Source organism: Salvelinus namaycush, chromosome 11 (genome assembly GCF_016432855.1).
Source record: "Salvelinus namaycush isolate Seneca chromosome 11, SaNama_1.0, whole genome shotgun sequence".
Taxonomy (NCBI): domain Eukaryota; kingdom Metazoa; phylum Chordata; class Actinopteri; order Salmoniformes; family Salmonidae; genus Salvelinus; species Salvelinus namaycush.
In genome coordinates this window covers 25,999,454-26,020,011 of record NC_052317.1, presented here as the reverse complement: position 1 = coordinate 26,020,011, position 20,558 = coordinate 25,999,454, and the positions used below count along the sequence as shown (strand labels likewise).

Here is a 20,558-nt window from a genome sequence, read left to right as displayed (position 1 = left end):
TGGAGGATTAGGATCAGCTGAAGTAAGGAGCTCATAGTACTTCTGTAGAATGTTTTGTAAGTACATCCATATGTTCGATTCACACACTCACAAAACCACATAACACCAACCCATGCTATTCCCAGTGACCCATGACTTTACTCAGAAGACTCCCACAGAGAATCAGGATGAGGTTACTCCAAAACCCAACACTCCCTCTCCTCTCTCCTCTCCCTCCTCTCTCACCTCCCACCCCTCTCCTCCCTCCCCTCCCACCTTGCTCCCCTCTCCTCTCTCCCCTCCTAACCCTCTCCCCTCTCCTCTCTACTCTCCCACACGTCTCCCCTCTCCTTTTCCCCTCTACTCCTCCTCTTCAGTCTTAGCTCTGTCGTTCCAGCTGCATTACTGTCACAGTGTCATGGTGAGGTTACACCAAACCCAACACTCCTTCTCCTCTCTTCCCCCTCTCTCACCACTCTCCCCTCTCCTCCTCCTCCTCCTCAGTCTTAGCTCTGTCATTCCAGCTGCGTTACTGTCCCGTGAACACAGAGCATTATTCATACTAGCTAGGAGGGGGGCAGATGCTAATTGAAATTCCGGCCTTTTCCTCGGGGGTGGAGCTGCAGCCTGCTGACAGTGTATTATCCCGGCCCTGTCACCTTGAAAGACCCAGTTGGAACTGAGAAAAAGAAAAAACACAAGTAAAAAGAAAAATAGGAGGAGATATAAAGTGATGAGTGGAAGACAAAAGACTGAGAAAGAGAAGGGAATGAAAGGGAACTGTTGTTGCAGTACAGTACCACTCACCAGCTTCATAAGATTGATATCGCCTATTTTATTCTATGCTATGCTGCCGCAGTGTCTAGCTTGCTAAGGGGCTGAGTTCTGTGTGTTTCTGCCGGCTAGCGTGGTGGTGGCATGCATGCTAATGTCTGTATGAATGAATCAAGGACTTTCTGAAAGTGACTGGGAAGAAATTAGTCGAAGGAGACTCTCATTACTTTACTGCAATAGGTTTGGTTCAGTCGGATCAGGACAGAGACTGTGTTGTGTCCTAGCCATGGAAGAGTCAGTGCTCTTCAGCTAAAATAGGCTAATAGTCCCATATTATCTGCATGAAAATGCAGGTTTATGCAGTAGCATCAGTCATACATTTAGAATCAGTTCTAGACAAGGTAATTGGACAATAATGTTCACAATACTGGAGTGGCATCGGTATCAGGATAACTCGTCTCCTTCCCAGGGATGGAGCTATGTAGTGGAACTGTAGTGTCGACCCCTCTCCCTTCTGTCCACTCTCTCTGTCAAGTCGTGAATGTGTGGGAGTGTCATTGTTGACCTTGTGTTCCCTCTGCACCCTCTCTATCATAGATGGAACTGTGTCTGTGGTCAGAGTGTGTGTATCTATCTGTATTGTAGGTCCCTGTAGGCTAACCTCTCTCTCCTCTCTCTCTACCAGGGATTGAGCTGTGCCTACCAGCCTGGCGTTTCTCCATGACCATGGTTGCCAGCTTCGTGGTGCTGGGCGGGCAGCTCCTGATGCCAGGGATGGCATACCTCTGTCGAGACTGGCAGGTTCTGCAGGCTGTCATCATCTGCCCTCTTCTCCTCATGCTGGCTTATATCTGGTGAGGACAACACCTACTTTACTCCCCATCTCAGGCAAAGCGCCAAACTGTTCTAGGACCAGGCTATACTTCAACACCTGCTACAATTTGGCAGCTCAGTGTTGATATATTTACCTATTTATTATATGCATACAGGTGATCCCATTTAGATAGAAAATACTGATTTAATTCACTTGATAAGGTGCTACTCCCAATTATCTTACACTACAGTTCATGATTGGTTTCTGCTTTATGTTAATGTAGGCTCTATTTATCCAATGCTCATATTATGTATGTATGAAGTTAGTATGGGGCCAGCGGGGCATGGGAGCACACGGAAGTGAAATATTATCTGTGTAGTTCCCAGGACACTGGAGGTTAATCAGATATGTATAGAATCAGAGGGAAGCTTTTTGGGGTTTTCCAGCTGTTTCCCTCTTATTTAGGAATACCTAATCGCCTATCATCTTTATAGCTTAAGAGCCTTAGCTTAAGGTCAAAGGACCTCTACTGTACATGTTAATACAGCTGGTCTTTTTAAAGCCTGGGTAATAAATAATAATTAATTAACCATCATTTACCCTGTATTCACACTGTATACCTGACTGCTGGGAAAGCTGCCAACAGAACAAGGGGAAGAAACTTATGGGTTTTAGTTCATCCAAGAGAATCATAGCTCTTGTCATTTTCTTTCCCTTCAAATTACACACCTTAACAAAGGACTTAATATCCACAAGTTACGAAAGCATTTTAAAGGCAGATTCAATCCGAGTTTCAATCCGCTAGAAAGAAAGAAATTAATATTCACATATACGCACATGCCACACACACGTTTCAGACTCAGGGATTCCCACAGAGCCTGAGGAGGAGAATGATGTATTGAGATTCCTATCAGCCTCTCATTAAATCCCAGTGAAAAAAATAGGTACTAATTTCATTTTGATTCAGCGGTTCATATTTTATTGAGGAGAGAGTTAGAGAGTGTTCTGTCTTGTCTCCATGCAGGATCTTTCCCGAGTCTCTGCGGTGGCTGCTGGCCACTCAACAGTACGGCCGCTCCAAGTGGATCATGGGACATATCATCAAGAAGAACCAGGTCAACCCCGAGCTGGACACTGACCACATCCTTACAGGTAGAGATCACTATCTAATTAGCCCAAGTGTTTTGTCTTTGGTTTGGATTCGTTTCTTTCCTCTGCTATGGGTTTAATGTTGTTATTTGGAAGTGAAATGTTTGTTGATCCCTGAAGTGAAAGGTTCTTCTTAGACAATATCTCTAGCAATGACAGTTAGGATAGTCTCTAGATCCTTTTCATTATTTTCACTATCTATTAACTTTGAATACAAAACTCTGGCCGTGTTTACACAGGCAGCCCAATTCAGATCAGATCTATTTTTTCACTAATTGGTCATTTAACCAATCAAATCAGCTCTGAAAAAGATATTGTGTGAAAACATCTGATGTGATTGGTCAAAGACAAATTAGTGGGAAAAATATCAGAATTGGCCCGCCTGTTCTGATAAACGCAGCCATAAGCATACAGTATAATAATGCCAATGTTAGATTCTCTCTGAGACAGAAAGGCCTGGTCAGGCTCAGTAGAGTGTAGGTCCCTGTTGTCCAGTCAACAGTCTATATGGATTATCTTGAAGGGGAGATCCCCTTCCTTCCTCTCTGCATGGTTACCATAGAAACAGCCCTCTCTCCTGGGGGTGGAGGTATATCTGCGGCAGGGTAGTAAACCTACACCGTGGCATCATGGACCCGACCCTCCAGAACCTAATTCATTTTATTATCAGTGTTGGGGAGTAGTGAACTAGAAGTAGTTCAACTAGTAATGTAACTACATTTTGCTGTAGCTTGGTGGAACAAATTCTAATCCAGTAGTGTTTTCAGTAGCTACTTACTTTTTTGCCATGTAGCAGTGTAGCTACTGTAACTACATACTACATTTTGGCAAAAAAATTATCGGACCTGCCTAATTCTCACTTCAAACATTGTTTAAGTGTTTAATAGGATAAATATACATTCTGTTAACATCTGACTCCAGAGTGATCTGTTCTTGCAATTTGTATTCTATGACATTTCAGATTTAGATTGGATAATTTATCACAAAGTATTTTGGATGTTGTGAACTACTTTTTCTAAGTAACTTTAGTTAAGTACACTATATTTTTCTTAAGGGTAGCTTTCTTCCAGAGTGAAGTATTGGTAGCTTGGTAAACTATATTTTCAGAGTAGCTTCCCCAACACGGTTTTTAGGGCCTTTAGAGGGAGCGGGGCAGAAGGAGAAGGGGAGAGGCATCGCTCATAGACAACAGATGGGACCAGGTCAATCCCTTTGACCTCTCTACCTTAGTGTCTGGATAATGGATAAATATAGCCAGGCCAGATTCCTGCAGTTTGGACAAGAGATGACTGGATGGTTCTCATGAAATCAGTTTTAAAATGTCTGTAGCAAATTGAGTTACAAAAGCATGATGCATCATTCTGAGGATTAAGATGTCTAGTTTTTGGGAACGTGTCTTATTTTAAATACATTTGACATTTTCGTTTGAGTTTTGAACATTTTCACTGTAAATCCTCATTACCAAAATGTGTCCAGATACATTTATCAGGTCATTAAAAAATGAGAAAAAAAAGTTTGTACATAAATCATAAGAATGGTATACTAATTAAAGTTTACATTAAACTATAGTATGTATTACATACCTACAGTGTCTGTGGACATCTCATTACCGTGACACTTTTTCAAGTTCCTGTAAAAACTCCAATCAGTTTTTAAATAAAGTTTTATTCACCAATGATGCATCATCTAGAGGATAAGTCCTTAGATGAGCACAAGTCAAGTTAATGTATTTGCTTATATGCCTTCAGAATGAGGTTCTTCTCATTACCGAAACCGCTAGAGCTCAAATTGGGAAAAGTCTGATTTAATTTGATAATAGTTGTATAATTTCATTTGGAATATTAGTGTTTTCATTGTTATGTTTAACACAGGCCTTTTCATTAGGGGAGCAGGTTTAAAAAATATTATAAATATTGATTTGTTTATTACATTTTTGGACTTTTACGGTAATGATACTTTTGAAAAAATGTTGGTCAAATGTATAAAAAAAAACATTAAAATAAATACAAAATAGATAAGTACAGATCCTAATCTCAGTGATTCAAGAGAACATTTTGTGAAAAAGGACACTTGAGAATTGTTTGTTTCTTTGGACAGTTTCGTGAGAATGACCCAACTATGTTGTTGACAGCGGTTATGATTTACAAATTTTTCCCCTAAATGTGAATAGCATAACCTCTGTAAACAACATAGTTGGGTCATTCTCACGAAACTGTCCAAAGAAACAAACAATTCTCAAGTGTCTAATAATACTTTTCGGGAATGTAAAACATTTTCAGTGTAAACTTAAACGACTAAAACCATATATAAAGTATGTAAAAAAGATAATCTTTAATAACCATCACCAAAATAAAAAAAACTAGACAATCAGGGAGATTCTAAAATTCCAAAAATGGCATGGCATGGGGACCCTATTGATTTTGTTGTAATGTTTGAGTCTCTCAGATAACATAAGAACAAGGCATAAGCCATGGAAAAATGTTTATAATTTAAGGAAATTAGCTTTAAAACTGAAATGTCTCTCGGCCCCATGGCAAAATGTGTAGAATTGCAGGAAATTTGCTTTGAAGCTTCAATATTTCCCTCAGCCCCTTTACAAAATGTGTAGATTTGCAGGAAACTAACTTTAAAACTGTAAAATGTTCTCTCTGTCCCATGTAATAAAATAAATAAAAAACACCATCATAAAGTGTCTTAATTAGGTCGTTGGGCCACCACGAGCCGTCAGAACAGCTTCAATGCGCCTTGTTATAGATTCTACAAGTGTCTGGATAGAACCTATTGGAGGGATCTTTCATTAGAAATTCCATAATTTGGTGTTTTGTTGATGGTGGTGGGAAACGCTGTCTCATTCAGTGACCACTCGTGCCTGGTGGATGGCGGCATTGTCATCCTGGAAGAGACCACTCCCATCAGGATAAGAATGATTCACCATAGGTTGAAGGTGATCACTCAGAATGGCTGTGTATTTATTGGCGTTTCCCTTGCCCTCTAAGGGTTGTGTGGATCTAAACCATGCCAGGAAAAGGCCCCCGACACCATAGCAGAGCCCCCAGAAACCTAATTTACTCAAGTGTTTCCTATATTTTGGCAGTTAACTGTAGCTGTGCCCTTTTACCTAGGATGTCTTCTTGTCAGGTATGATATGGCAGAGGAAAATGCTAACCATTTACAAATTCTTCTGCTACTGTGCTACTCAGAGTAACAGTGAGAATACATCGTTAAACAGATTTGCTTAATGTGAAATCAACAATTTTCTTAGCATCCAGAGATCCTTTACAGTGTGTGCTGATGCAGCGTAGAGAGACAGTGTGTCTGTCAGCAGGGTCGTCCCATTCGTCCTCTCCTGCACACACAACTCTCTGTCCTCCTGTTGTCATCTGCATCTATGGGTGTAGCTAGCTAGAGCATTCTTTGTCTCTGTAGTGGTAGAGCTATGCTCGTGTCATCTTTCCATGGTGAACCTGGTTCTCTTAGCTGTAAACACTTCACAATAAAACCAGAAGCAGCCTCGGTGTTTGTCAAATCAAATTAAAGTTTATTTGTCACTTACCCAGTTTACTGCTGGTGTAAACGGTGCAGCGAAATGCTTACTTGCGAGCTCCCTCGACAATGCAGTACAAATATGATGTATTGGGCCGTCCGCACCACCCCCCCAGTGCAGTGTGTGTGTGTGTGTGTGTGTGTGTGTGTGTGTGTGTGTGTGTGTGTGTGTGTGTGTGTGTGTGTGTGTGTGTGTGTGTGTGTGTGTGTGTGTGTGTGTGTGTGTGTGTGTGTGTGTGTGTGTGTGTGTGTGTTATGTAGCCTTGTAACATAACTAGCCCCTGAAAAGGGCCTCTTGTTTAAGAGCCAATCATAGATTGGGCCAGAGGATGACTTCCAAGCTCCATTATTTTATAGAGCGATAAACTTGGAATGTGCACGTGCATATGTGTGTGTACATGCAGAAAGTGGAGGTTTGTTTCCATAGCAACCCATTATATTTCAAAACATCCGTGCTCCATGTCGTGATCCGTGCTTCGCTGGGGCGTTGTCCTTTTTCATTTATCCATTCATTCACTCGTCTTTTTTCCCCCTAGTCACCCACTCCTTCCCCCTGTCATACCTGTCTCCTAACAGGTATGCACTGCACTGCCCTCATCATAAGTCACATGATGAAATGTGTTGGTAGGAATCACATAGTGTGCAGCTGAAAGTGTCCTTCCCTCACCTAAACCCGTCATGTGGAATTAGATGAAGCCCTGTGGTTGACTGTACAACCTGGTATAAAGCCTTATGTGACTTATTTTCATTGTTTCAGAGCTGCAGAACGCTCTTCACAAGAAACCAAAAAAGACATGTATCGTAAAGATGGTGGGGACAAGGAACCTGTGGAAAAACATTGTGGTCCTCTGTGTGAACTCGTAAGTATGTTCTTTGTGTGTCTGGCGGTGTGTGTCTGGCGTTGTGTGTCTGGCGGTGTGTGTCTGTGTGTGCGTGTGCATGTGTCCATGATGCAGCCTGCCAGTAAGACGCCTCTGGGTGTTAAATGCGGTGGCCGGTGTTTTGTGATGATGGGACTATTGACCTGTCTGCTCGATGCAGCATCGACCAGCAGTGGCCCTCTGTGCTGTTGGCAGGCCTGTTCGTCCGTCCATCCGTCTCTCTGTCTCTGTCTGTCTGTGCTGTTAGAAGGCATGTCTGTTTGTCCATCCAGCCATTCATCTGTCTATCTATCTCCCTTCAGAATAAAGATTCACCACTTCCCTCACTCACCAGTCATTATAGACAGGCTATTAGCTATTTCAGTGCCCTGACCAGTCTGTCTGTCTGCCTGTACATACGTCCGTCTGTCTGTCTGTCTGTGCTGTTAGCAGGTCTGTCTCTCTCTGTCCGTTCGTCCGTCTGTTTGTCTGTCCATCTGTCTGTATGTCTGCCATATGGCCTAAAGAATAAAGCTTCACCTTCTCACTCACCTATCCCAGTAATTTATAGACATGCAGACATAGACACAGCCCTGGCTATTTCAGTGCACGGTGCCCCTGACTCTAGTCTGACCATGAATTTTGCATGAGCTGTGTTTTTATGAGAGAACTGGAGATGAGCAGGAGAGGGTGTATGTGCATGCTTTTTGCTTTGTTTCAGAGGAGACGAGAGGAGAGATTCATTTTCCTCTTTCTTCTCCCTCACTCTCTGTCTGGACTCATCGTTTTTCTTTACCCTCTCTTCCCATATCCCTCTCTATCTTTCTGTCCTCTGTACACTCTTTCATCTCCTCACTCCTTTTTCCCTCTCTTGCACCATCTCCCCCTTTCTCTCTTATCTTCATTCTCTCTCTCCTCATTCTCTCCCCTCCCTCTCTCTCCCTCTATCCAGACTGACGGGCTATGGCATCCACCACTGCTTTGCCCGCAGTATGATGGACCACCACGAGACCCACGAGTCCACCATGTTCCACAACTTCTACGCTGACTACTACACCATGGCGGGCATCGCCGTGGCTTCATGCATGGCACTGTGCCCGGCGGTGGGCCTGATGGGGAGGAGGGGAGGCCTGCTCATGTTCATGATCATCACTGCGCTGGCATCACTGCTGCAGCTTGGCCTGCTCAACTGTGGGTAGCCTACAGTGTTATACACATACTGCATAGTACACACGCTGTCACAAACATGCACACACACACACACACACTCACACACACAAATATACAAACACACAGGCATGCACATGCACACACACACAAACACACACACACTCACACATACACTGCAAGCACTCACACACAAATTATCATACAGTCTGTGCATTCTAGCTGCTCACCTTGACCTCTACGGCACAAAGCCATTCCTTGACCTCTACGGCACAAAGCCATACCTTAACCTGTATGACACAAAGCCATTCCTTGACCTCTACGGCACAAAGCCATACCTTAACCTGTATGACACAAAGCCATACCTTAACCTCTACGGCACAAAGCCATACCTTAACCTGTATGACACAAAGCCATTCCTTGACCTCTACGGCACAAAGCCATACCTTAACCTGTATGACACAAAGCCATTCCTTGACCTCTACGGCACAAAGCCATACCTTAACCTCTACGGCACAAAGCCATACCTTAACCTCTACGGCACAAAGCCATACCTTAACCTGTATGACACAAAGCCATTCCTTGACCTCTACGGCACAAAGCCATACCTTAACCTGTATGACACAAAGCCATTCCTTGACCTCTACGGCACAAAGCCATACCTTAACCTGTATGACACAAAGCCATACCTTAACCTGTATGACACAAAGCCATTCCTTGACCTCTACGGCACAAAGCCATACCTTAACCTGTATGACACAAAGCCATACCTTAACCTGTATGACACAAAGCCATTCCTTGACCTCTACGGTACAAAGCCATACCTTAACCTCTACGGTACAAAGCCATACCTTAACCTCTACGGTACAAAGCCATACCTTAACCTCTACGGCACCGTGTCATTCTGTCTCGTCCCTACAACACTCACGTTGTGAGAGTAGCACAAGCTATCTGACATGTGGCATAGCAGGTCATGTCTCCCCGCTAAAATGTCTCACTGTCACTAGCCAGCTGGTATGTGTGGATCTTATCTAGTTGTATCTAGTTTTATTATGAATGTGAATAGGTAAAGGTGAAATAGCCTTTATAGTTAGCTATAGTTGTTTTGGAGTGGGGTTTAAATGTAGGTCTATGTGATGTGGTGTTACTGTATGACAAGGACAAATGATTGTCTGAAATCTGTCAGAGTATTTAGTATTTCTTTAAAGAGTCACTTATACGTTGAGTGAACAAATGTTTAACCTACAACTACAGGTACACATCAAGGTCAAACACATACACACACACACGCACGCACACACAACACACATCTTGTGTTGTTATTGCTGTGGTGTAACTAGTGTGTGTTTTGTGACTGGAAAATTAACTTGTGGTACTGCATGGCTGTGTCTTATTTTTGTGTCGGCTATGCTCTGTGTGATGTGTTAGATGATCATTTGACTACATATTAACCTGTGTATGTTTCCCTCTCTCTCCCTATGGCTCCTGTAGTGCTGGGGAAATACAGTGTCCATCTGAATATAGGTACAGTACAACCATCGGTTTGTCTCCTATTCATTCTAGTGGGAACTCAGCCAATGTTTCCCTTGTTGCTGTTGCTCTGCCCTAGAAGCTGAACTAATCAATACCCCATCATTCTGGCTCTGTCACGTTCCTGACCTGTTTTCTGTTAGTTTTGTATGTGTTAGTTGGTCAGGACGTGAGTTTGGGTGGGCAGTCTATGTTTTCTGTTTCTATGTTGGTTTAAAGGGTGACCTAATATGGCTCTCAATTAGAGGCAGGTGGTTTCATTTCCTCTGATTGAGAGTCATATTAAGGTAGGTGTTTTCACACTGTTTGTTGGTGGGTGGTTGTCTCCTGTGTTAGTGTCTGTCTATGTTGCACCATACGGGACTGTTTTCGGTTTGTTTGTTCATTTTGTTCGTTCGGTTTTTATGTAGTCATTTCCCTGTGCGTGCGTTCTTCGTGTTACATGTAAGTTCTTACATCCAGGTTTTGTCTACATGCGTTTTGTTATTTTGTTAGTTAATTCAAGTATAGTTCGTTTTTTGTCTTCGTTGTTTTGTCGTGTCTAATAAATATCATGTCGAACTACAACGCTGCGTCTTGGTTCAATCCATGCTCCTCCTCTTCGGATGAAGAGGAAGAGGAGAACCGTTACAGAACCACCCACCAATCCAGAACCAAGCAGCGTGAGTTCGAGCAGTGGAACACGCAACAGGAGAGGCTGAATTATTTGGAGAAATGGACATGGGAGGAAGACCTAGAAGGCAAAGGACCCTGGGCGCAGCCAGGAGAATATCGCCGCCCCAAAGAGGAGCTGGAGGCAGCTAAAGCTGAGAGGAGGCGATATGAGGAGGCAGCAAGGAAGCAAGGCTGGAGGCCGGAGAATCAAGCCAAAAACCGGCGTTATGAGGGGACGCGTCTAGCACGGAAGCCCGAAAAGCCCGTGAGTACTACCCAAAAATTTCTTGGGGGGGGGCTAAGAGGTAGTGGGCCAAGGGCAGGTAGGAGACCTGCGCCCACTTCTCAGGCTAACCGTGGAGAGCGGGAGTACGGGCAGACACCGTGTTACGCAGTAGAGCGCACGGTGTCTCCTGTACGTGTGCATAGCCCGGTGCGGGTTATTCCACCTCCCCGCACTGGTAGGGCTAGATTGAGCGTTGAGCCGGATGTCATGAAGCCGGCCCTACATATCTGGCCACCAGTACGTCTCCTCGGGCCGGCTTACATGGCACCAGCCTTACGCATGGTGTCCCCGGTTCGCCTACATAGCCCGGTGCGGGTTATTCCACCTCCCTGCACTGGTAGGGCGACGGGGAGCATTCAACCAGGTAAGGTTGGGCAGGCTCAATGCTCAAGGGAGCCAGTACGCTTGCACGGTCCGGTATTTCCGGCGCTACCTCCCCGCCCCAGCCCAGTACCACCAGTGCCTACACTACGCACCAGGCTTCCAGTGCGTCTCCAGAGCCCTGTTCCTCCTCCACGCACTCTCCCTATGGTGCGTGTCTCCAGCCCAGTGCCTCCAGTTCCGGCACCACGCATCAAGCCACCTGTGCGTCTCCAGAGTCCTGTACGCACTGTTCCTTCTCCCCGCACTCATTCTGAGGTGCGTGCTCTCAGCCCGGTACCACCAGTCCCGGTACCACGCACCAGTCCTATAGTGCGCTTTGAGAACTCAGTGTGTCATGTTACCGCTCCCCGCACTAGCCTTGAGGTGCGTGTCTCCAGTCCGGTACCACCAGTTCCGGTACCACGCACCAGGCCTACAGTGCGTCTCAGCCGGTCAGAGTCTGCCGTCTGTCCAGCGGCGCCTGAACTGCCCGTCTGCCAAGCAGCGCCTGAACTGCCCGTCTGCCAAGCAGCGCCTGAACTGCCCGTCTGCCAAGCGGCGCCTGAACTGCCCGTCTGCCAAGCGGCGCCTGAACTGCCCGTCTGTCAAGCGGTGCCTGAACTGCCCGTCTGTATTGAGCCTTCAAAGCCGCCCGTCTGCCATGAGCCTGCAAAGCCGCCCGTCTGCCATGAGCCTACAGAGCCGTCCGCCAGACAGGAGCCGCTAGAGCCTTCCGCCAGACAGGAGCCGCTAGAGCCTTCCGCCAGACCGGATCAGCCAGAGCCTTCCGCCAGACCGGATCAGCCAGAGCCTTCCGCCAGACCGGATCAGCCAGAGCCTTCCGCCAGACCGGATCAGCCAGAGCCTTCCGCCAGACCGGATCAGCCAGAGCCTTCCGCCAGACCGGATCAGCCAGAGCCTTCCGCCAGACCGGATCAGCCAGAGCCGTCAGCGAGCCATGAGCGTCCAGAGCCGGCAGCGAGCCATGAGCGTCCAGAGCCGTCAGCCAGCCATGAGCGTCCAGAGCCGTCAGCTAGCCATGAGCGTCCAGAGCCGTCAGCCAACCATGAGCTGTCCCTCAGTCCAGAGCTGCCATGTATCCAGAACTGCCCCTCAGTCCAGAGCTGTCTCTCTGTCCGGAGCTGCCCTTCAGTCCGGAGTTGCCCCTCTATCCTGATCTACCTCTCTATCCTGAGCTACCTCTCTATCCTGAACTACCTCTCTATCCTGAACTACCTATCTGTCCTGAGCTACCTTGTCCCGGAGCTGTCCCTTATTTTGATGTTACCCGGTATATTAGGTGGGTGGAGTAAGAGGGTGGTCATTCTGAGGGAGAGACGTAAGCTGGGATTGACTATGGTGGGGTGGGGACCTCGCCCAGAGCCTGAGCCACCACCGTGGTCAGATGCCCACCCTGACCCTCCCCTAGACTTTGTGCTGGTGCGCCCGGAGTTCGCACCTTAAGGGGGGGGGGTTATGTCACGTTCCTGACCTGTTTTCTGTTAGTTTTGTATGTGTTAGTTGGTCAGGACGTGAGTTTGGGTGGGCAGTCTATGTTTTCTGTTTCTATGTTGGTTTAAAGGGTGACCTAATATGGCTCTCAATTAGAGGCAGGTGGTTTCATTTCCTCTGATTGAGAGTCATATTAAGGTAGGTGTTTTCACACTGTTTGTTTGTGGGTGGTTGTCTCCTGTGTTAGTGTCTGTCTATGTTGCACCATACGGGACTGTTTCGGTTTGTTTGTTCATTTTGTTCGTTCGGTTTTTATGTAGTCATTTCCCTGTGCGTGCGTTCTTCGTGTTACATGTAAGTTCTTACGTCCAGGTTTTGTCTACATGCGTTTTGTTATTTTGTTAGTTAATTCAAGTATAGTTCGTTTTTTGTCTTCGTTGTTTTGTCGTGTCTAATAAATATCATGTCGAACTACAACGCTGCGTCTTGGTTCAATCCATGCTCCTCTTCGGATGAAGAGGAAGAGGAGAACCGTTACAGGCTCATAACTGTTTATCATGTTTACCGAATTATATTCAGCTTACTGGAAATACTTTAACTGCTTGATAAAGAACCAAGAAGGTCCTGGGCAGATGGGAGAATTCTGCAGTAAATTGATAACCAATAAATGTGGTTCAAGCTGTTAGAAACACATTATGATAGCAGCAGATGTCCTCAGCGTGATTTGTTTGATATGATTAGACAAAGATTGGAGGAACTGACATCTTTATAAGATTGAAGAACACTAAGAAAATGTCAGCATTATAAACTAACAGCACTAAAATCAGGGCTTTAAATGTCGCAATGTGTTTGTTGCACAATGCTGGTGGTTCCAGGTAAAGGTTGATTTTTCACCTCAACGTAAATACTGTGACTTTTCCTAGCTCTCCCTTTCTCCCAATCACTCCCACTCTCTTTCCCACCCACTCTCTAAAAACACAAACTCATTGCAGAGTTCAGTCAGGTCCCGATAGCCCAAACCGTGACGTGCGATTTCTGTTTGACAACTACGACAAGTGACAGTTCAGAGGCACCATGTGACTGGCTCAGTACGTCTGTAGGCATCAGTGAATAAATATCTCAAGGACTAGCTAGCTGCGTTCTGTTTACTGCATAAATACACATTCAGATCCAGCTTGCTTGTCCTTCACAGTGAAACGCCACAACAGACACATGAAACCAGCAGTTGTACAACCTTAAAAGCTAGTACATTATACCTGGTATGAAATACATAATGCCGTATCACCATCATTCATCTGAGCTGCTTTTCATCTTGCTTGGTCTTCGTGTATTTTAATAAGAGTAACTTCTTCTTAATGCTATTTTTCATTAGAGGTGGAATTACCAGTCTCCCTGTCTGTATTCTACTCCCTGATCCTCCTTTGTCTCATTGACCCTAACTAACCTCTAGCCCTCTTCTTCCCCTGTGTATTTATCTATCTCTTATGTTCTCTCCATTCTCTCTATCCCTAATCTTCCACCTGGAAGCAAACTGGGCCTGGCCTGTTGTCAGACAGCCAGGGGATTAGAGATTAGAGAGGAGCAGCAAACTGACCAACCTCGGATGATCCTCTTTGGGCAACTTAAACATCTTTAATTTGGACACCAAACCGATCCGGGACCAGCCAGAGATTATCCTCTTTGGGCAACTTAAACATGTTTAATTTAGACACCAAACTGACTGGAGACCAGCCTCGGATGCAATTTAAACATGCCTCATATACTGTATACACGTCATGGGAATGATGTAACCATCTACATATGTTATTTATAAACCCATAGTTTTATGTCAAGATGGCAGGAAATGTGTTGTTGAAGTATTAGGATCATCCTTCAACAACACCCTGCTCTTAGGAGAAAGCATAGGTACTTTTCTTGCTCAGTGCAATGAGCATTCTCTTAAGAGCGTCATTCATCTATCAGGGTTAGATATAGTATTTTCCTTTGAGCTTCACCTTTCTACATTAGAATGTATTCTCTCTGTATAATGGCTAGATAATGGTTATGTTTGTTTGCTTTCTAAGCAGAGTGCTCATATACACTAATCCCACTTTAATAATTTAGGCTGAATCGAGTTTAATAGCTGACTCGTGTGTTGTCTTCTTTCTGTGCAGAGAGCTCGGATACACTTAATAAGAACTTCTCCATCGCCTTTTCCATCATCGGCATGTTCTCCTCCCACGCTGTCAGCAACCTGAGCATCTTCTTCTGCGCTGAGATCACCCCCACCGTCATCAGGTGAGCCCACCCACACACTGGGACCGGACCACTGGAGCGTACCACTAAGGGGGGTTGATGGATAGGATTCAGAGGGGCTGTGAGGATATGTTCAGGCCAGGGTTGAGGAGAAAGCTTGTTTTAGGCCTCATGGGAATTGAAAACAGGGTTTCATTTTTCCCCCCCTTTTTTATTCAGAGATGGCTTGAGGAAAATGTCTGGTTCAGTTTATAACATTTTACAGAACATTCACTCTGTCAAGCGATGTAAATATACTGTCTACAAATCTGGAATTGAAGAAAGATGTGGTGAGGTGTGGAGTCTGAATGTTGCTGTCATCATCTAGTGTGAAGGCAAAATAGCCTGTGTTTTATGATGCTCATTATCCAAATATAACATAGTCTTAGTCTTTTGATCGCAGTAGAGAGGTTAATGACTTAAGGTTGCTCTTACCTGCTAGGATATCACCAGGATATTACAACCCTGCTGTTAGCACAGCACTCCCACCATTTCAAACTATTGTATGATCATGGACCTCTTCTTACATGCCCCCATCTATAACATAGTAAGGGTGTAGTTCTATATCCACATATTGTTTGAATTAGCCTTTCCCTCTCTGTACAAACTACGACACATCTTTGGATCGTCATGATGGTGTGTTGTATTATGTAAGGTATGGTGCACTGCACTGCCTCGCCTCGAGTGACTGCGGAGCACCACCTAGTGGCCAGTCCCAGACCAGAAAGGAGAGAAATGATGGTACTGCATTGGCAGGATTCTCTTACAAATCAAATCAAATTTTATTTGTCACATGCACCGAATACAACGGGTGTAGTCTATACCGTGAAATGTTTGGTTACGAGCCCTTCCCAACAATGCAGAGTGAAAAAATAAACAAATATAAGTAATAGTAACACATGAATGAAGCTATATCCAGGGAGTATCGGTACCAGATCAATGTGCAGGGATATGAGGTAATTGAGGTAGATATTTACATGAAGGCAGTGTAAAGTGACTAATAATAAGAGTAAAATAAAGAACAGAGTAGCAGCAGAAAGTATTCAGTAGTTCCACATTTTGTTGTGTTACAGCCTGAATTCAAAATGGATTAAATTGAGATTTTGTGTCACTGGCCTACGCACAATAATGTCAAAGTGGAATAATGTTTTTAGACATTTTTACAAATAAATTACAAATGAAAAGCTGAAATGTCTTGAGTCAATAAATGTTCAACCCGTTTGTTATGGCAAGCCTACATAAGTTCAGGAGTGAAAATGTGCTTAAAATTTCTTAAGGCTAGGGAGCAGTATTTTGACGTCCGGATGAAAAGCGTGCTCAAAGTAAACTGCCTGCTACTCAGGACCAGAAGCTAGGATTTGCATATTATTAGTAGATCTGGATAGAAAGCACTCTGAAGTTTCTAAAACCGTTTGAATAATGTCTGTGAGTATAACAGAACTGATTTGGCAGGCGAAACTCCGAGCACAATCCATCCAGGGATTTTTTTTTTTAGGTCAATGTGTTTTCTATTAGCTCTTTTTAATAGGAATTTGCTTGCAGTTCCTATGGCTTCCACAAGATGTCAACAGTCTTTTGAAATTGGTAGATGTTTTTCTTTTGAGAAATTAAGTAGCCCTGTTATTTCCATGTGTCACTCAGAGGGACTCAAGTCTTTTGGTGGGCGCGACCTGTAACGTGCTTCACATTGTTTTCGTCTGGTATTAAACACCGTTTATCCCGTCTTAAATTATATTGATTATTTACGTTTTAGGATACCTAAGGTTGGATTAGGAAAGTTGTTTGAAATGTTTGGACCAAGTTTACAGCTAATTTATTAGATACTTTGTAGGCATGTCGGGCGAGTTGAAACCGGTGTATTTCTGAATCGAACGCGCCAAATAAATGGACATTTTGGGGATATAAAGAAGAAATTTATCGAACAAAAGGACCATTTGTGATGTTTCTGGGACATTTTGGCGTGCCAACACAAGAAGATCTTCAAAGGTAAGGCATGAATAATATCGTTATTTCAGATTTTTTGTGTCGCACCTGGCTGGTTGAAATAAGATTTTCTTGTGTTTGTATGCGGGGTGCTGTCCTCAGATAATCGCATGGTCTGCTTTTGCTGTAAAGCCTTTTTGAAGTCTGACACTGTGGCTGGATTAACAAGAAGTTAAGCTGTATTTTGATGTATAACACTTGTATGTTTAATGAATTCTTATTATGAGTATTTCTGTTTTTGAATTTGGCACTGCAATTTCACTGGATGTTATCAAATCAATCCCGTTTATTTGATCCGAGCGGGAATGGGGGTGAAGGGATCCCTAAGAGGTTTTTAACTTCTTACGGCTGAGATCCCGTTAATGGGATCGACTTGACAAAAGCCAGTGAAAGTGCAGGGCGCCAAATTCAAACAACAGAAATCTCATAATTAAAATTCCTCAAACATACAAGTATTTTACACAATTTTAAAGATAAACTTGTTGTTAATCCCACCACAGTGTCCGATTTCAAAAAGGCTTAACGACGAAAGCACACCATCTGATTATGTTAGGTCAGTACCTAGTCACAGAAAAACACAGCCATTTTTCCAGCCAAAGAGAGGAGTCACAAAAAGCAGAAATAGAGATAAAATTAATCACTAACCTTTGATGATCTTCATCAGATGACACTCATAGGACTTCATGTTACACAATACATGTATGTTTTGTTCGATAAAGTTCATATTTATATCGAAATCTTAGTTTACATTGGCGCGTTATGTTCAGTAATGTTTTGTCTCCAAAACATCCGGGGATTTTGCAGAGAGCCACATCAATTTACAGAAATACTCATAATAAACATTGATAAAAGATACAAGTGTTTTACATGGAACTTTAGATAAACTTCTCCTTAATGCAACCGCTGTGTCAGATTTCAAAAACACTTTACGGAAAAAGCACACCATACAATAATCTGAGTACGGCGCTAAGACACAAAAACAAGCCATACAGGTACCCGCCATGTTGTGGAGTCAACAGAAGTCAGAAATAGCATTATAAATATTCACTTACCTTTGATGATCTTCATCAGAATGCACTCCCAGGAATCCCAGTTCCACAATAAATGTTTGTTTTGTTCGATAAAGTCCATAATTTTTGTCCAAATACCTCCTTTTTGTTCGCACTTTTAGTTCAAAAATCCAAAGTCATGACACGCAGGCCAGACGAAAAGTCAAAAAATTCCATTACAGTTCGTACGATGTATAGAATCAATCTTTAGGATGTTTTTAACATAAATCTTCAATAATGTTTCAACCGGAGAATTCCTTTGTCTTTAGAAACTAAAAGGAACGCAGCTACCTCTCACGGGGGCGCGCCTGAGTGAGCTCGTGGCACTCTGCCAGACCCCTGACTCAATCAGCTCTCATTCCCTCATCCTTCACAGTAGAAGCCTGAAACAAGGTTCTAATGACTGTTGACATCTAGTGGAAGCCTTAGGAAGTGTATGACCCCATAGACACTGTATATTGGATGGGCAAACCAACAAACCTCAGATTTCCCACTTCCTGGTTGGATTTTTATCTCAGGTTTTTGCCTACCATATGAGTTCTGTTATACTCACAGACCTCATTCAAACAGTTTTAGAAACTTCAGAGTATTTTCTATCCAAATTCACTAATTATATGCATATCTTAGCTTCTGGGCCTGAGTAGCAGGCAGTTTACTCTGGGCACCTTATTCATCCAAGCTACTCAATACTGCCCCCAGCCATAAGAAGTTAACTGGACTTTATTAATTACTGCTGTATAACTCTATTACTAATTAAATCTACAGATAAAGTTGATCAAATGGATTAAACTGTAATATTTTTATTGTAAGGGAAATGAAAATAGGCTGGAGGTCTTGTGTTTTTTCTGGACTTTGAAGAATTATACAAACCATTTCTTGACTCTAGCTAAACAATAGCGAGTGTTTCTCCCACAAATATGTCTTAATGCAATTAATCCTTTACAATAGTTGATGTACTATTTATCAAGTGTAGGTGCTTATGTTTTCGCACCTTGTGGGTTGATATGGATCTGATGCATATGCTAAAGAAGAGGCCCATCAACGTTGTCTAGCGGGTTAATAGATATGATAGGAGAAAACTGAGGAAGGATCAACAACATTGTAGTTACTCCACAATACTAACCTAAATGACAGAGTGAAAAAAAGAAAGCCTGTACAGAATACATTTTTTCCAAAACATGCATCCTGTTTGCAAAAAGGCACTAAAGTAAAACTGTATGTGGCAAAGAAATTAACTTTATGTCCTGAATATAAAAGTGTTATGTTTGGGGCAAATCCAACACTTCACTGAGTACCACTCTTCATATTTTCAAGCATGGTGATAGCTGCATCATGTTATGGGTATGCTTGTCATTGGCAAGGACTAGAAAGTTTTTTTAGGATAAAAATAAACCGAATAGAGCTAAGCACAGAAAGAATCAGAGGAAAACCTGGTTCAGTCTGCTTTCCAACAGACACTGGGAGACAAATTCACCTTTCCGCAGGACAATAACCTAAAACACAAGTCCAAATATACACTAGAGTTGCTTACTGGGGCAACATTGAATGTTCCTGAGTGGCGTAGTTATAGTTTTGACTTAAATCGACTTGAAAATCTATGGCAAGACTTGAAACTGGCAGTCTATCAATGATCAACAACTAATTTGACAGATTAAAAAAAAATTATAATAATTATGTGCAAATATTGTACAAACCAGGTGTGCAAAGCTCTTAGGGACTTACCCAGAAAGACTCGATTACAGCTGTAATCACTGCCAAAGGTGATTGTAACAAATTGACTCAGGGGGTGAATTCTTATGTAAATTAGATTTTAGTATTTCATTTTCAATGCATATGCTAAAATTTATAAAAACATGTTTTCACATTGTCATTATGGGGTATTGTATGTACATGTGTGAGATAAAAAAATTGAATTCAGGCTGTAACACAACAAAATGTAGAATAAGACAATGGGTATGAATACTTTCTGAAGGCACTGCATAATGAGTGCAAAAGTGTGTGTGCGTGTGTGTGTGTATGTATGTGTTGTGTCGGTATGCACGTGGGTGTTTGTGTTGTCGGTTTGTGTGTGTGTGTGTGCGATATGCACTGTATGTGTGTTTGTATGTAATGTATGTGAATGTGTGTGAGTTTTGTGTCAGTGTAGTGTGAGTTTGTATATAGTGTGTATGTATAGTCTTGTGAGTGTGCATAGAGTAAGTGCAAGATAGGGTCAGCGCAGGTAGACCAGGTAACCATTTCATTAATTATTTAATTAAATGCGGGAATAATGACATGCAAACCTGGGAAGCTTTGTGTTCACATTGCCCTAATAAAGGGAACCGGAACCGTGTAATTCAAGCTAACCGAATTCAGACCACCTCTCGAGATGGCCTCATTTCGGTTCGCTTTTAGGGCTCTTTTGACAGGTCTGAGTTCCTTTTGGAGTGTTCACACTGCACAGAACAATTAAGTGAACTGCACTGAGTTCATAAAAATGGTCTGAATGGGGCCAAGTGTGAAAACACCCTTACTCACATCGACCATGTAGAGCGAGATCACACAGTCATCCGTAACAGGGGCTTTCACGCAAGACTCAGTGTTGTATTTCTCGAAGTGAGCATAAAAGGTATTTAGCTCGTTTGATAGTTCTGCATCACTGGGCATCTCATGGCTGGGTTTCCCTTCGTAATCTGTTATCG

The 20,558-nt window shown here is 43.3% G+C and overlaps 1 protein-coding gene across 1 annotated transcript in view; it reads left to right on the top strand.

The window, feature by feature from the left end:
* LOC120055948 (solute carrier family 22 member 23-like) overlaps positions 1-20,558 on the top strand; it is a 79,752-nt gene that overhangs the window by 55,928 nt on the left and 3,266 nt on the right. The window contains exons 4-9 of the mRNA XM_039004022.1: positions 1,439-1,607; positions 2,592-2,719; positions 7,017-7,119; positions 8,072-8,310; positions 9,778-9,810; positions 14,725-14,848. Coding sequence (XP_038859950.1) covers positions 1,439-1,607; positions 2,592-2,719; positions 7,017-7,119; positions 8,072-8,310; positions 9,778-9,810; positions 14,725-14,848 — 796 coding nt within the window. The remainder of the gene's footprint in view (positions 1-1,438; positions 1,608-2,591; positions 2,720-7,016; positions 7,120-8,071; positions 8,311-9,777; positions 9,811-14,724; positions 14,849-20,558) is intronic.